The sequence below is a fragment of the Eumetopias jubatus genome, unplaced genomic scaffold, assembly GCF_037043125.1.
Source record: "Eumetopias jubatus isolate StellerSeaLion01/CBP00866 unplaced genomic scaffold, mEumJub1_p1.0 scaffold_10, whole genome shotgun sequence".
Taxonomy (NCBI): domain Eukaryota; kingdom Metazoa; phylum Chordata; class Mammalia; order Carnivora; family Otariidae; genus Eumetopias; species Eumetopias jubatus.
In genome coordinates this window covers 46,065,312-46,080,955 of record NW_028274816.1, presented here as the reverse complement: position 1 = coordinate 46,080,955, position 15,644 = coordinate 46,065,312, and the positions used below count along the sequence as shown (strand labels likewise).

The 15,644-nt window shown below is 63.0% G+C and overlaps 1 protein-coding gene across 1 annotated transcript; it reads right to left on the bottom strand.

Moving 5' to 3' along the window:
* Positions 1–801: 801 nt before the first annotated feature.
* LRP3 (LDL receptor related protein 3) lies at positions 802–13,281 on the bottom strand. Its single transcript, XM_028123680.2, has 7 exons — positions 13,209–13,281; positions 11,245–11,292; positions 5,868–6,006; positions 3,513–3,727; positions 1,981–3,097; positions 1,651–1,783; positions 802–1,430 (listed from the first exon to the last, which is right to left on the bottom strand). The coding sequence occupies exons 1-7, from the start codon at positions 13,279–13,281 to the stop codon at positions 852–854; spliced, it is 2,304 nt and encodes a 767-aa protein (XP_027979481.1). The 3' UTR covers positions 802–851.
* Positions 13,282–15,644: the final 2,363 nt, after the last annotated feature.

Genomic DNA, 15,644 nt, shown 5'->3' with positions numbered 1-15,644 from the left:
TGCCAGCCCAAGGCTCAGCCACCCAGGAGGGCCCAGGCGTTTCTGTGGGAACTGCCTTTTTTTCCTATAAATCTCCATGGAGTGAGTATCCGGACTTGGGAGCCCGTGGCCTCACCCTGGTTTACAGGGGGAAACTGAGAGCCTGAGACGGGACGGGACGGATTTGGCCACTGTCAGTTGGTGCTCGGCCACTGTCCCCCGAGAAAGCATCCAGCAGCATCTCCCAGGGGGCCTCAGGGCCTGCAAGAGAACTGTGCCCACGTTCCCAGCCCTGCCCTCATGCCCAGGAGATTAACCCCTCAGCCACAGGGCAAAGGGCAAAGGGAGCCTGCCTGGCCAGGCCCACGCTGACACCACAGGCATGAGGATGGGGGTAGAAGCCTCCTTGCCCCTCCTCTGGGCTGGGTGGGAGGACTGGAGGAGAGCTAAGCACTGACAGAGGGCCCTCCATGGACTAGGTCCGTCACACCCGTGGTTCTGTTCGGTCCAGCACAGCTCTGGTGCCCCAGAGGGCAAATGAAGTGAGAAGCCACAGAAAACCCTCCAGAGAGCCCTGCCCTAGCCCTCCTGCTCCCTGGAGATGGATTCCCAGAACGGAGGAGGGGGAGGGAGAGTGAGACCCCAGGGTGCCTGCCGCGGGGCTCCTGACTCCACCTGCCTCCTTGCTCCAGCCCCCACAGCCCCCGCCCGCCAGGCCCACCAGGGCTAGGGGTGCGGGATGCAGCAAGCCGGCGGCTGGGCTTCCGGGCAGCCTCTCTGTAAGAAAGAAGGACGCGGAGGCAGGGTAGAAATGACTGTGTATTCCCTGGTTACAAAGCGGGGCTGTGGCGGTCACCAGCATATCCGGCGGGTCAGCAGACCAGCAGGGCCTCATCGTCACTGGCCTCCAACGTTGGGGAGCAGGGCGGTGGGGGACTCCTGCAGACACCCAGTGGCTCTGCTGGGTGAGGGCCTAGAGTGCAGCTGGCAGTGGGAGCCGGGGGGTGAGGGTCCTGAGCCGAGCAGGGCTCCCGAGGCATGTCCACGGGGGCCGGGCTGTCCACCCGAGGGTCCCTGCCGACTTTTCTGTCCTTGTCCACCAGCCTGCCCTCCAGGTCCCGCAGGCCAGAGGGGGGCGGCACGGCGGATCCCACTTCTGGCGCATGGCCTGGGGGGGGCCCATCCCCAGCTACCACGGGGCTGCCTGTGTCCGTGAGAGGTGCTGGGGGCTCCGGGGTGGTCCCTGATGCAGGCTGGAGATGCCCGTCGCCTAGCACCGTCTGTGAGGTGCGGGCAGCCGTCAGCAGTGGGATCTGTCCCCGTGGTGCCCGCGGCCGGTGAAAGAGCCGGTTCCAGAGGCGGCCGAGGCGGCGGCGGGAGGGCCCTCGGCGGGAGGCGTGCCGGCGCATCTGTCGCCGCATGGCTGTGCGAAGGTTCTGTAGCACCGAGGCCTGGAGGGCAGGGTGGTGGTGGAGGGGGCAGAGGTCAGCACGACTCCAGGAGACCAACTTGTTCCCCCCAACCTGGCCGTGGTCTCACCACTGCCCCTCTGCCTCCTTGGGCCATGCCTTGTCTGACCTGGCCCCTCGGTCTCCCCGTCTGGCCGTCCTCTGAGGTCCAAGTGGGAGCCTGGGTCTCCGGGGTCTCACCCCTCCCCACCCCGGCACTCACCTGGGATGCACTGTAGACGGGGAAGTCCTCCACGGGCGGAATAAGGCCCTGGGCGATGAGCTGCCCATAGGATGGGGGTGCCTCCCGCCGCACAAATTCAGCCTCCAGGCGCGTCATCTGGGTCTCGAAGGCCCTGAAGGCAGCGGGGGTGGGGTGGGGTCAGGGTGGGGGGGCAGGAGGGCAGCATGGCCAGGCTGGCCGGGGTCCGCACCCTGCCCGCCTCCCACGGGCGCCACCCCCCTCCCCCGGCCCCCCAGCCCGAGCTCCCGGGATGCCGGTGAGAGGTCCTGAGCACCGCCCCCGGCCCCCCGCCACCCGCAGCCCCCCCACCTGTACTCCTGCGTGCGCAGCGAGTAGAGCTTGAAGGCGCAGCCCAGCGCGATGACGAGCAGCAGGCCGCACACCAGGCTGCCGATGAGCGCCGCCGTGATGACCTTGCGGGGCACGGCCGCCAGGCAGCCGTGCTCGTCGCTGCCGTCCTGGCAGTCCTCCTGGCCGTCACAGCGCCACGTCTCGAAAATGCACAGGTTGGTGCCACAGTGGAAGGTGCCGGGCTGGCAGGAGAAGCAGTTCTTCTCGTCAGCGCCGTCCGGGCAGCTCTTCTGGTTGTTGCAGCGGTCGGCCAGCGTGTAGCACAGGCCGCTGCCGCCCTCGCAGGGGTACTGGTCCGGCGGGCAGGCAGGGCAGCCCTGCTCGTCGCGGCCACTGGCGCAGTGCCACCAGCCGTCGCAGCGCTGGGGCTCGGAGAAGCAGCCCTGCTCGCCCGCGGCGCCCGCGGCGCCCTCGCCGCTGCTCCCGCACGGCTGTTCCCACGGGAGGCAGTAGCCCTTGACCTGATAGGTGGCGTTGAAGCCGTGGCCGGCGCTGCGGGCGCGGGCATGGTAGGCCACGGTGAGGCGGCCCTGGGCGGCCTCGAGGCTCACGGGCCGGTGGTTGCTGCGGTAGGACAGCGTCTGCAGCAGGCGGTCGCCGCGCTCGCCCAGGCCCTCGTACACCTGCACGTAGTCGTCGTAGCCCAGCCGCAGCTCCAGCTGCAGCAGCACGCGCCTCGGGTCCTGCGTGTCCACCAGCCACGTGCAGTGCAGGTCCGAGGGCCCGCGCGCCGCGCCGAACAGGTCCGGGGAGGCGAAGGAGCCGTAGAAGCTGCCCAGCCGCCGGCCGCACGCCAGGTCAGGGCAGCCCGCCTCGTCCGAGCCGTCCCCGCAGTCCTGTGAGCCGTCGCAGCGCCGCTCGGCCGGCAGGCAGCGCGTGGAGCGCGCCCCGCTGCAGGGGAAGGTGCCCCCGGGGCACAGGCTGCCCGGCGGCTCGGAGGCGGGCGCCGAGCAGTTGCCCTCGTCCGAGCCGTCGCCGCACTCGTCCACCGTGTTGCACTGCCACGGACCCGGCAGGCACTTGCCATTGTCACAGTGGAACTCGTCGGCCTGGCAGGACGCCTGGCCCAGCTTCCCTGTGGGGTGGAGAGCGGAGGGGGGGGGACACACGGTCAGGGGAGCCCAGAACCTCCCTCCAGCAGGTGACCGGGGCCAGGAGCAGGGCAGGGTGGCTCCCCTGTCTCAGCCCGGCCTCCCAACCCGAGGGGCGGAGACCCCTCAAATGTCAGGGTGGGCTCATCCCTGACTTGAGCCAAGGGTGAGGGGTGAGCCGCCCACTCTAGCCAAGTCTGTGAAGTGGGCTCAGTGAGCTCGAGGGGCTTCAAGGCACCCTGAGACCCAGGGCACCCAGGCCTCCTCTGAGGGCCCTCCCCCCGACGGACGGGCCTGCTAAGGGAGACCCAGCAGGGAGTGGGCCAGGAGAGGGTGCTGCCGAGGCCCTGGGAGCCCGCGCGCCCCTGGCGCCCTGCCCCACCCTGCTGCCAGCACCACCTCGGATGTACGACAGACGGAAGCCCTGGGCCTGGCCGGAGCTGGAGGCGTCGGAGTGGAAGAAGATCCAGACGTGGTCCCGGGCCGAGATGAAGGCAGGTGGGATGGCAGAGCCGCAGAGCCGGAAGGCCTCCTGGCGGGGCGGGGCTGCTGGGCCCAGCATGAGCCAGTCCAGGGAGCACTGGTGGGACTCCTCCACATCAAAGTTGCGGAAGCTGCAGGGGCCGAGGGGAACGAGGACCGCAGGGGTGGGGAGGGAGCCCGCAGACCTGAGCTCAGGGCAAGGGTGGCCAGCCCCATGGGCCCCTGCACTACTCCACTCCAGGCCTCTGGGTGGGACCCCTGCCGCCACCCAGGGGCCTGTGGGTGGCTCCATGAGGCGCCAGCACAACTGTGGACAGCGCCATTGCAGCTCTGTGAAGGCCTCACTTGGTCCTTTTCTGCCCTCCGTCGGCACACACAGTGCCCACCCCGAAGCCAAAGTGGAGGGGGCGTCAGAAGCCCCATCAGGCGCAATTCCTTCCCCCGACACGCTCCCTTGAAGGGTCCAGATCCCTCCCTCACTGGGTCTGCTGGGATAGACCCAGCACACCCAGGCCTCTCCAATGAGGGAGTAGATGCACACAGGGCTGGCCTAGCTGCGGCTGGGTGACAGCTTGTCACCTGGAGAGAAACCCCAGTGCCGGCCCAGAGGTGAAGATCATAAAACAGGCCTGCAGGGAGGCCGACGTCCAGAAATCCCAGGGCAGCTCAGGCTGTGGGGCAAGCAGGCACAGACACCAGGATGCCCCTGTGCTTTGGAGCCAGGGAGCACCTGGGCCTTCCAGGCTTTGGCACCCCGACCCGATACCCCACGGACACCCAGGCCAGGGTTCCAGACTCAGTTCCACTGTCTTGCCACCTCGGGACGTCCCTGCAGCTGGAGCACCTGGGCTCCTGCCCAGCTCCATCTCCTGCCCAGACTGGCCCCGAGGCCCCTGGGGAACCCCTGCTCTGGGCTTCATGCCAGGCTGGCCTCAAGCCCCCTGCAGGGCAGAGAAAACACTTCCGCCACCTCAGAGCCCAGTGCCCCTGGCTCCTCTCCCTGGCCGGGCTGAGGGCATCCACGGCCCCCGCAGCCCACGAGAGAGGCTCACATGGCAGAGGTCCAGCAGGAGAGGTGGCCTGCTGCAGGGGTCCACAGACACCCGGGGAGCTGGGCACACTCACATGCTCATACATGTGCACACGCAGACACTCACACCCACCCGTACTAACACACACACCTGCCCTCTGCACCTATCCATGCATGTGTTCATGTTCATGCATGTGCTCACACACACACCCGCCTTCTGCACCTGTCCATACATGTGCTCATGCACACACAGACTCTCACACACCTGCCCTCTGCACCTGTCCATGCATGTGCTCATGCACACACAGACTCTCACACACCTGCCCTCTGCACCTGTCCATGCATGTGCTCATGCACACGCAGACTCTCACACACCTGCCCTCTGCACCTGTCCATGCATGTGCTCATGCATACACAGACTCTCACACACCTGCCCTCTGCACCTGTCCATGCATGTGCTCATGCACACGCAGACTCTCATACATCTGCCCTCTGCACCTGTGCATGCATGTGCTCATGCACACGCAGACTCTCACACACCCGCCTTCTGCACCTGTCCATGCATGTGCTCATGCACACGCAGACTCTCATACACCCGCCCTCTGCACCTGTGCATGCATGTGCTCATGCACACACAGACTCTCACACACCCGCCCTCCGCACCTGTCCATGCATGTGTTCGTGTGCATGCATGTGCTCACACACACACACACCCTCTGCATCTGTCCATACATGTGCTCATGCACACGCAGACTCTCACACACACCCACCCTCTGCACCTGTCCATACATGTGCTCATGCACCCACAGACTCTCACACACCCACCCTTTGCACCTGTCCATGCATGTGTTCGTGTGCATGCACGTGCTCACACACACACCCGCCCTCTGCATCTGTCCATGCATGTGCTCATGAACACGCAGACTCTCACACACCTGCCTTTTGCACCTGACCATGCATGTGTTCGTGTGCATGCATATGCTCACACACACACCCGCCCTCTGCACCTGTCCATGCATGTGCTCATGCACATGCAGACTCTCACACACCCACCCTCTGCACCTGTCCATGCATGTGCTCATGCACACGCAGACTCTCACACACACCCGCCCTCTGCACCTGCTCATGCATGCACTCACACACAGGCACCATTACACACGCGCACACGCTCTCACACACACACACTTACTCAGCATGTGCAGGCCCATGGAGTTCCCTTCTGACGCCCTGGGTTGCCTTACCTGATGGTGATCATGTCCCCGCGGTCACCCTGGATGTACCAGCTGCAGTTGGTGCCTGGCGGGTAGTTGAGGGGCCAGGCCGGGCTGTAGATGACGCCGCGCCGCTCCGTGTGCTGCTCCAGCTTCCCACTGCAGGCGGCTGTCGGAACAAGAGGCTGAGAAGGGCCGGCCTCCCCTCTGGGTGGGAAGTGAGGTGGGGGTGCACTCGAGCCCCCCCCCCGCCGTGGTTTGAGCATGGGCCTTTCCCAAGGTGGGATCAAGGCCAGACAAGGGTGGCCATGGCCAGGGGAAGGCCAAACACAAGACTTCATGTTATGGGGGGGGGGCAAGGACCCACAAGGGCTCAGGGCAGCCTTGGCCCCTAGCCCTACCCTGTGCACCGGAGTGTAGGTCCTATCCCCCATTCCCCACAGGGCTGTAATGAGCCCACCAACAGCCCCCCTTGGCTCCTCCAACGTGCAGCCTCTTGGCCTCAGCTCAGTGGAGAATTCTGCACCCCTAGGCCTGTCGGGCCTGCCTGGGCAATCCACTGTGGTTCCCTGCCTGCCCTCCCTGGGACAAATACAGGCCTTGGCCCCGGGAGGGGAGGGGCTTTGCTCACCCAGCACAGAGTTACTGAGTACCTACTGAGTGCCAGGCACAAGCACTAGGCATGCTGACTAAGATAGTCAAAAGCCCCACTCCATGGAGGTTGCAGGGAGAGCAGACATGCTGATCTCTGCGGGGTGGGGGCCAGGGGGGTGAAGATCATAAAACAGGCCTGCAGGGAGGCCGACGTCCAGATGGGGCCGGAAACGCAAGCTGGGTCTGATCACACCTTGTGTGGCACTGGGGTTTCATCCTGAGCATCAGTGGGAAGCCACTGGAGGTAGATGTCATAACCAGACGAGGAAACAGGCTCAGAGAGGGCAAGGGACCTGCCCATGGCCACAGAGCAGTAAGTGACAGAGTCAGGGTCACCCTTCGTCCCCTGGTGGGATCAGCCTCTCACTGCCGGCCTTGAACCAAAGCATTTATGAAATGTTGACCATCTGCTGCCTCAGGGACCAGGGCAGGCTATCATCCCAGCCAGTGCAATCAAGGAATGCCACCAAGCCCAGCCCTGCGGGCCTTGCTTTACCCACTTCATTACTCATGCCTCTGCTTCCAGCTGAGCCGGCCCAGCCTGGACACTCCAGAGCCTGCACTGGTGTACCCTGGCCTTCCCGGGACCAGGCAAGGCCTCTGCCCTTGACCACAACTACCCCTTCCAGCCCCTGCAGCCCTTCACCACACCGCCTTGTCTGATCCTCACAAAAGCCTGTGGCAAAGGCAGGGTCCATTATACAGATGGAGAAACTGAGGCCAGTGACACCACCTCCCCACTCTCATACTACCTGGCCCCTTCCACTGTTGTCCTGCAAGCCAGGGCCTCTCTGTTGGCCTTCAACAAGACTCCAGCTGCCTCCCATGCTCTCAGGACCGTGACCAGGGAGGTCCAGGTGATCCAATATTGTGACTAACAGGGAAGTGGAAACCCCCACCGACAGCTCATGAAAGCATCAAAGGACTAGAAGAGAAACACCCACACTTGACCCTGAAACAAGGCTGGCCACCCGCGGGTTGCCATCAGAGCCCCAGTAGTCCCTGGTCAGCAAGGCACCAGCCGGGCCCCCTCTGCTTGGCACTCCCCCATGGCCTGGAGGGCCAGCCTCCCTGACCTGCAGATTTCTCACCTGTCAAACAGGAGCAATGAGAGCACGCAGGAGGGGAAGGACCAGGGCCCCCTTCCCTGTGACAGGTGAGGCCACTGGCTTTGTGAGCCTCACAGAGACCCTGGGTGCTGCCCCGGGGTCCTGGGAGGTGTGAGGTTATGAAAGCCAGAAGAGGCTTCTCCTCCTGGATGGTGCTGGGCAAGAGGTTCACAGGCAGGGAGATTCCGGCATGGCTGGGGTGCGTCTTCCCCCTCTATGTCAAACGGTAAACCCGAAGTAAGGAGACTCCATCAGCCAAGGCAGGAAGCACCCTTTGTTGCCCTGTCCCCTCACCCCCTAGGACAGGGCCAGGGGCAAAGCAGGGCCTGGTCACACCTACCCTGGCCAGGAGGCCAGCCTTCCTCAGGGACAAAACACTCCGAAAGGCCAGGTGCCCCACCCATGAATCCTACCGGCCTCTCCAGCCCCAGCCAGAATACGCTTCTAGACCTACCTCTGGGCCTACTTTCCAGGTCTCTCAGACCAGCAGCCAAGTCAAGAGCCGGTGACTAGTCCAGCTCTGCCGCTCAACAAAGCCCCTGACAATATGTCCCCCCAAAGAGCCTCCCCGCTGAGCAGCCCCCAGGCTGCCCCAGAAATTCCCTCATAGGGGGCAGCAAGAGATCACATTTCCTGCAGCCGTCAGCCTGGCCCACGCAGAGTGCACGTGGAGCAGGAGAGAGGGCAGAGTCCGTGCGGGGGCGCTGGGAGCTCGGGTCGGGGTCTCCTGACTGGACACTCGCTTGGTCTTGAGCCTGGAGGCGATCACCCGCTCGGACAACCAGCCCCAGGTGTCTCTGTGATGGCAGCCTCGCTCCCACCCCAGGATCCAGGCACAGGTGGGGGAAAGGCCTCACGAGTCCACTCCCAGGGCTCACACTGCCGGGCAGGCCATTCCGCCCTAGGCCTCACCTTGCCCATCAGTGAAATGGAGTCCGTGGGTGCTGCTTGTCTCGGAGGGTGGCTGGGAAATTCGAGGAAAGTGGCAGTCTCTAGGCAGACATTCACGTGATGGGGGGGAGTGGGGGGTGCCCCATGGAGGTGAGGACCTGATGGGGTGTGTGATGATGAGTGGTCAGTGGAGGGTGATGGGAGGCCTGTGTGTTTGCAGGATAGGGTTTGGGAGTGTTTGGGGGCTTTAATTGCAGGTGACCTCTGTTCACGCCGGTGGAAGACTACTCAGCCCTTGGGCCAAGGTGGCCTGCTTAAGGGGGCAAGGGATGACTGAGCACCAGCGAGCTCCTTTCTTTCCTGGTCTAAAGAGTCACGACATAGTCCTGAGGAAGCATGAGCAAGGCCTGGTGGAGCACAGTTTGCAGATCCGGTTTCCAGAGGCAATCAATACTCTAGACAACCTGCGTGCTGTCACTACACGACAGGCAGCTGGGGGCCCCCGAACCCAGCGCGTGGGGGAGGCTGCCTGGTGAGTGGAAAGCAGCCTGGAGACTCTGTCCAGGCTCACAGCGCTGGCGTCCCCAGCAGCCACATGGCCGAGCCCCGAGTCCGGGGTGTGGGAGGTGGGTCAGTGGACCCAGTCTGTGCCTGCCAACCTGGGGCAGGACCGGGGGCTGGAAGGCAGACACCTGTGAGGTCTCCCCAGGCAGTCCAGCCAGGCCCCTGTCTGAGCCGTCACCTCAGGCAGCCTGAAGCTGATGTCCGCTCCTCTGAGCAATGCTAGAGGGATAGAGCTAGACTCCAGGAGAGCTAGGGCCCCCGGCCACTGCCTGTGGCCACATGGGCCGCCCACATAGCTCAGGCCTCAGGGACGCCACGCTTAGGCACCATGATGTGAATGGCGGCCCCCAAAGAACAACACAGATGCCAGCTAAGATCTACCAAACGTGCAGACCTGCATGGCTGTCTTTCTCTCCCTGACTCTATGAGTGAACCTTGTCCCCGGAACATCACTTTCTAAACCCAGGGCACAAGCATGTGGCCAACGTGCTGAGGCCACATGGCCACCCCCCACACCAGCAAGAGGGCTCGCCTGGGTCTCACATCTGTAGGACCTGACCCCCCTCCCCGGGTCCCCTCCCTCCCACTCTCTACCACGGCCACAGACCCCTGACCCCAGCGGGGCCAGGCAGTGTCCTCCGGGAAGTTGGGATGGGGAGACTGGGCAGTTCGCTGCGGGGGCCAGGACACCAGGCACGCTGGGACTGGCTGGGTGCTGAGTAAGTCAGGGCCCCGGGCCAGCCGCATCAGCAGAGAAGGCCAGACTGTGGCGAACGGGAGTCCACGTGGGGGGAAATCAGGAGGGAGCCCAAGGAGCCGCATCTGAGAGATGGGCCTGCGAAAGCAGCTTTGGTGGGCCCTGGGCCCCCCCCCCCCCCCAGTGACCGTGGCCCGCAGAGATCCCTCTCCCTGAGCCAGCCTCAGTGGCTTTCGGCTACAAGGTCCTCAACAGAATTAGAAATCCCAGGTGCCTCCAACCCACAAGGCAGCACAGCAAGTCACGGGCCCCCCCACACCGGAGACCACACATTGTCCCCAGCTCCCTAAGGCCCTTCTCAGATGTCTCCCGGTGGCCCCAAGGGTCATGAGGCCTGGGGCTTCCCCGTGGCAGTCCCCTCAGCAAAGAGCAAACACCCTTGATGGCCTGGGTCACCCCTCCCGCTCCTGACAGCCTTCGAGGTGCCTGGCACGGGGCCCGAACACAAAGATGGCCTGTGGATGGTTGGACCCACTGTGACAGGCAGGAGAAAGGGGTGGAGTTTAACTGTGTTTCTTAGATCCCATAGGCCACCACTAATCTCGGAGCCAAAACATCAGCCAACGTGGGAATCTCTCTCCGGCGCACCAGCTTGCCTGGGACTGGTCTTGCTCAGACAGACCAGCTGAACCCAGGCTGAGCCACCTTCTTTTCTAATATGCATACCAAGCCGGTGCTTCCCCTGCCCTAGGTCATCCCAGGGCCAGGTACCAGGCAACTAGAGACCACCCCTGTAGCCTCAAGCCAGCCAGAATTCTTAAAACTAGCCAAGCCTGAGCTTCCCCGGCCCTGCCTAGCCTTTCCTGTGGAAACTCCAACAAAGGCCTAGCCTGGGCCTTCCCCCCACTCCTGAATCTGCCTAACCAAACCTGGCATTCCTCCTGTGGCCCCGTGGGGTGTGGCCTATCCCTTTCTCTCAAGACACGTGAGTAACAAATTCTTCTGTCAATGGCATTGGCCTCTCTGTGTCATCACTTGGTCATACCTTCATAAGCTGAATCCCAGGTAGAACTTTAAAACAGGCAGGCATCTCACCGTGCCTCGTGGCCTCAGGGAACCCCACAACCTACAGGAAGCACAACCTGTCAATTATGCTGGACCCATGACAGTCTGCTAGTGGCATTAAAAGCCACCACGTGTCATGGCCACGCTGAGCACCTTGTCTCATTTGCCCATTTGACCCTAATAACCAGGCTTTGAGGTAGGTCCTGTTACTGCGCCCATTTTACAGAAGAGGAAACTGAGACTCAGGGAGGCGTAAGCTTGCCCAAGGCCAAACAACTCCTTGGTGATGCAGGAAAAATGCACAAGGGCTGAAGTTGGATGAGGCCAGCTGACCACAGGGGTGGATGGGCCCTGAAGGCCTGTCCTCAAAGGTCACTAGGACCAGAAGGGCAGGGAAGAAGGGAGGAAGGGGAAGCATCTTACTCACCTAAGGCAGGAACTGCACTGCTGAGCCGCCCGGTGAGAACAATGTTTACTGTGGGAGACACAAGGAGGAGTCAGCGGGAGGCAGTGGCTCTTGGGGCCCCGACACCTGCCCTGGGCCAACAGCAGCCCTAGATGGGCACAGGACAACACAGCCAAACTCCGGGCCGCTTCTTTCATCTCACAGGGCCAGGCCCAGAGTGCTGCCAGAGACTTCCACGCCCACCTAGTCCTGCTGGGATGAGCAGAGGGGAGACCCCTCGAAGGTCTCAGGACCCCTAGCTTCTCCCAAAGAGAGCCAGGGCACAAGCCTGGTTGCAACAGACCACTCCTGTTGCTCTCCATGCCTGTGGATTCTAACTCACGTGGGAAGGGATGTGTTTCTGTCTCCCCTCTCCAGCTCGGAAGCTTGTGTGGGGGCCACCCTGGTTCAGCCTGGATAAGGGCTCTGCCTTCAAGGGGCCCCAACCACTTGGAGGAATCCCTCTGTGGGGCCTTGCCGGTCTACCGGCAAGCCAGGGAGGGAGGAAGCAGTTCCAATGACCCCATTTTATAGGGATGCACAGTTAGCAGGATTCAAGGTCCACCTCACTATGCCATGCTGACCTTGAGAAGAGGGCCAGAGAACTCTCCTGCCACCCACCCCCTCAAGTGTCTACCTCCATCGGGTTTGTCCTTTGCTTTCATCTACTGCTTTTCTCAGGGGTTAACAGGACCAGGAGGAGGTATGGGCAAACTCAACTTCCCGGGGTTCAGGGTGCCTCCTTCCCCCAACATCAAAGATGCCAAGGGAGGTAGAGAGCATCTCTGCCAGGTCAGCCCCCACCTGGTGATGATGCAGGGGCAGATGCCCCCTCTGAAAACCCCAGGCTCTGCTAGCCAGAGCCCAGGCCACATCTGGGCAGAGAGGGCCTTGGGGAAGCCAGAGGGCCTGTCCTCCTGCCCTGCTCACCTGGGAAGCCCAGCGCCCAACAGCTCAGGGTCCAGAGCACATGACCACTAACAGACTGGGCAGTGGGCACTCCTGCGGGGAGTCCCAGCCCTTACTAGACTTTACCACACCTGAACCAAGGGGCCTTCCACAAGACTCAGAACTCCCTGATTCTGGCCTCCAAGAAGAGGGAGCAGCTTAAAATGGACAGGTTTCTTTTTCACTGTGTCATTTCAGTAGCTTCAAGCAAACCTATTGGGCTTACAGAATCTTCACTATAGTGTCACGGTAGGGTGTCCCCTAATGACCCCAAGCTCGGATCATGGCCTCCCTCCTTCATCATGCTAAATAAAGGAGCCATGTGGGTTGAGGATTTAACTCCTTTCTTCCCCTCTCCCCCACCCAACACCGGTGGATAGAAAAACTCCTGGATAGGGCGGGAGTCCCTCCCACCCAGGTGCCAGGCCCGGACAGGTCCCAGGGTCCTCCCCAAACACACCACGCTGGGCTGAACAGGCCTGCCCCGCTGGGTCTAAGAGACACAAAGGCAAGACAGGAGTCACTCTCGCCGCTGCCTCCCGCCCGGCATCCCGCCCGCGGCTCCCGCTGGCACCCGCCCCCACCCCAGGTCCCGGCAGGAAACACTTCCTTCTTCAGGGCACAGCCGGCCGCAGACCCGCCCGCCTCGCCTTTGTCCGCAGCTCCGGAGGCCCCAACCCCGCCAGGCCCGGCGGAAAGCCACTGCCTGCCTGCCCGCCCGTACCACCCGGCCGCCCCGCGCCCCGCTGCCCCGGGCTCCACGCGCTGTTGCGAGCCGGGCGGGAGCCGGGGCTCGGCTGCCAGAGTCGCCTCCCAGGCCCGAGAGCGCAGCAGGCGGGGGGGGGGGGGGGGCGCTGGGGGCCGTCCTCGCGCGCAGGGCCAGCTCTGGGAAGCCACGGCCGGGCCCGGGGAAGCGGGGCGGGCCGGGGTCGCCCGGGGCGCGGCGCGGAGCGGCGAGGCGGGGGCCCGGACCCGCCCGGCCTGCGAGGCCCACTCACCCAGGCAGACGACGGCGAGCTGAGCCCGGGCGCCCGGCGCCCCCTCCGACCCCGCGGCCGCCCGCTTCTCCATGCCGGGGCCGGCCGCCCGCGGGCGCCGCCTCCTGTCCCCCCGGCTGCGGCAGGGGCTCCGGCTCGGGCTCCGGCTCGGGCTCCCGCGGCGGCTGCCGGCCGGGTGCGGGCGATGGCTCCCGCGGCGTCTTTGTGAGGCGGCGGTGCAGGCCCGCAGCGCGCGCGGGGCCACATCGGCCGCGGCGTCACGGGCCCCGCGGGGGCTCAGCGGCGGCCGCCAGGGAGGACCCCCGCCCGCCGCTGCCCCCGCGCCCCGGGCGCCTCGCCGCCGCCGCCGCCGCCGCCGCCGGCCTGTGCCCGGGGGCCCCCGGCGCGCCCATGCCCCGCGGCGCGCAGCCCGCCCGGCCCCGGCGCCTCCGGCCCCGCGCGGCCGGGTGCCGTCGCTGGTGCGTCCGTGGGTCTGTGGGTCCCGGCGCCCTCCCGGAGCCCGGAGGCCGCGCCGCGCCAGCCACGTGACGCGCCCGCCGAGCCGCAGTGGCGCTGGCCGGGCGGGGGGGAGGCGGCGGGGCGGGCCGGGGGCGCGCGCCCCGCCTGGGTGCTGGACAGCTCCGCGCCGCCGCCCCGGCCCGTCGGCGCCCCCCACCCCGCACCCCCAGCCCTGGAGCCAGGGCCCCGTCAGCTCCCGCGCGGTCTGCTCCCGGGCCCACGAACTGGTCCCTGCCGGAGCCCGTGGGGCCGCTGTGCCGGAGAGGGGAAGGGAGTGGAGCGGAGGGAGGACTGGTAGAAGGTGGCTGCTTAGGAGACCTGAGGGCAGGACGGCGCGAGGTGGCGCAGGGCTCAGGCCTGTCTGCCCCGTGAGGTGTCCCTGTTCCCGCCCCTGCAACCCCTGTGGCCCTCGTTTGCCACAGCCCGACTGGCCCTGGCACATCCCTGAAATGCATCCTTCTGTGCAGAGCAAGGCTTGTGAAGAGATACTGGGGAACACGTCAGGCCTCTGGAAATTCACCCCTTCCGGGGACCCCTGAGCCCACCTAATCACCCCGCCAGGTCCTGGGGAATGGAAAGGAGGATCGCTTTTCAGGCTTGGAGCTGCCACCTGGGAGTGGTGTCAACCAAGGGGCTGGTCCCGAAGAGGCAGAAACCCCGGGAGAAAGACAGGGAGAAGAGCTGAGGAGGCCATTTAGAGTCAAGCAGGGTCAGCCCTCCTTTCTTGAGACTAATGTGCAATCAGAGGTCCTCGCCTGGAGGCTTGGCGCCCCCATGCCTGCCCTGAGCTGAGGCAGGACCCCTCTTCAGTTACCACCACTCCCTTCCCTATTCTCCTTTTTGGAGAGAAGGTAAAGAGGAACTGATACTGTATTAGTGCAAGTTGTAGACCGTGTAACTCACTAACTCATTTTTACTGTGCAGGCCAACTGGATTTTAATTTAAAAAAAAATGGGAGGGAAAATACCTTTTAGTTTTTCTGGGTGGGTGGGTGTGTGTTCTCTCTCTTCTAATTTCTTCGGTGATTTTTCAAAAGCCGACTTTTTGAAAGATGTAGCAAATGATTTAAGAATCAAATAACAAGATAAACGACTCATTTATGGTAAAGAGCACTAGCCTACTGTAATCTGGTTTCAGAATTTCCCCAGACTGCTGACTGCTCATGTAATGGGTATTTATGCATGGCAAAAATGTTCAACAGAATTGCAGAGTTGGCAGGGAGGGTCCGAAATTTTGTTTCCACTTGAGGATGCTTTCTAGATGCATGCTTTCCAAGCTATGAAAGGAATCTATGGTGGAGACCAAGGCCATGGGGAGTCCTACTGGAGCCTGAGGCAAAAGGAAAAATGTGAGCCCCTATATACATTTATCAAAATATCCTCCCATGGGGCGTCTGGGTGCCTCAGTCGTTAAGCGTCTGCCTTTGGCTCAGGTCATGATCCCAGGGTCCTGGGATCAAGCCCTGCATCGGGCTCTCCGCTCCGCGGTAACCCTGCTTCTCCCTCTCCCACTCCCCCTGCTTGTGTTCCCTCTCTCGCTGTGTCTCTCACTGTCGGATAAATAAAATCTTTAAAAAATATATATATATCCTCCCATATTTTGAACTGAGTGGAAAGATCAATAAAAGCTCTACAATCACAAAGTTGCCCAATTTGTCCACACCACAATGTCAACCCTCATAAGCCCAGGAGGCAGGGGACAGCCCAGCTAGCTACCAGGGAACTTTGGTCTGGTTAGAAACAACTGTTTCTGTTGCGCGATAGTGCAGGATGGTAAAACAAACAAGCACCACCCATCTGTATCTAAACTTTTGATACTTTGTTCATCATGGATTTTTTGCATTCATTTTTTAAAATAACTTTTAAAGACATGGTTTATCTTGATTAATGAGTTTTTTGGCACAAAGCTACTCCTTGCTCATATTGAGATCTTAGCTAC

Bases quoted from the DNA above. Each gene is read 5' to 3' on its own strand.
- LRP3 (XM_028123680.2), bottom strand. From the start codon at position 13,281: ATGGAGAAGCGGGCGGCCGCGGGGTCGGAGGGGGCGCCGGGCGCCCGG. The intron at 3,098-3,512 runs GTGGTGCTGGCA...TCCACCCCACAG, and splicing joins CCGTCTGTCGTACATCCGAG to GGAAGCTGGGCCAGGCGTCC. The intron at 1,431-1,650 runs GTGAGTGCCGGG...CCTGCCCTCCAG, and splicing joins CCGTCTACAGTGCATCCCAG to GCCTCGGTGCTACAGAACCT.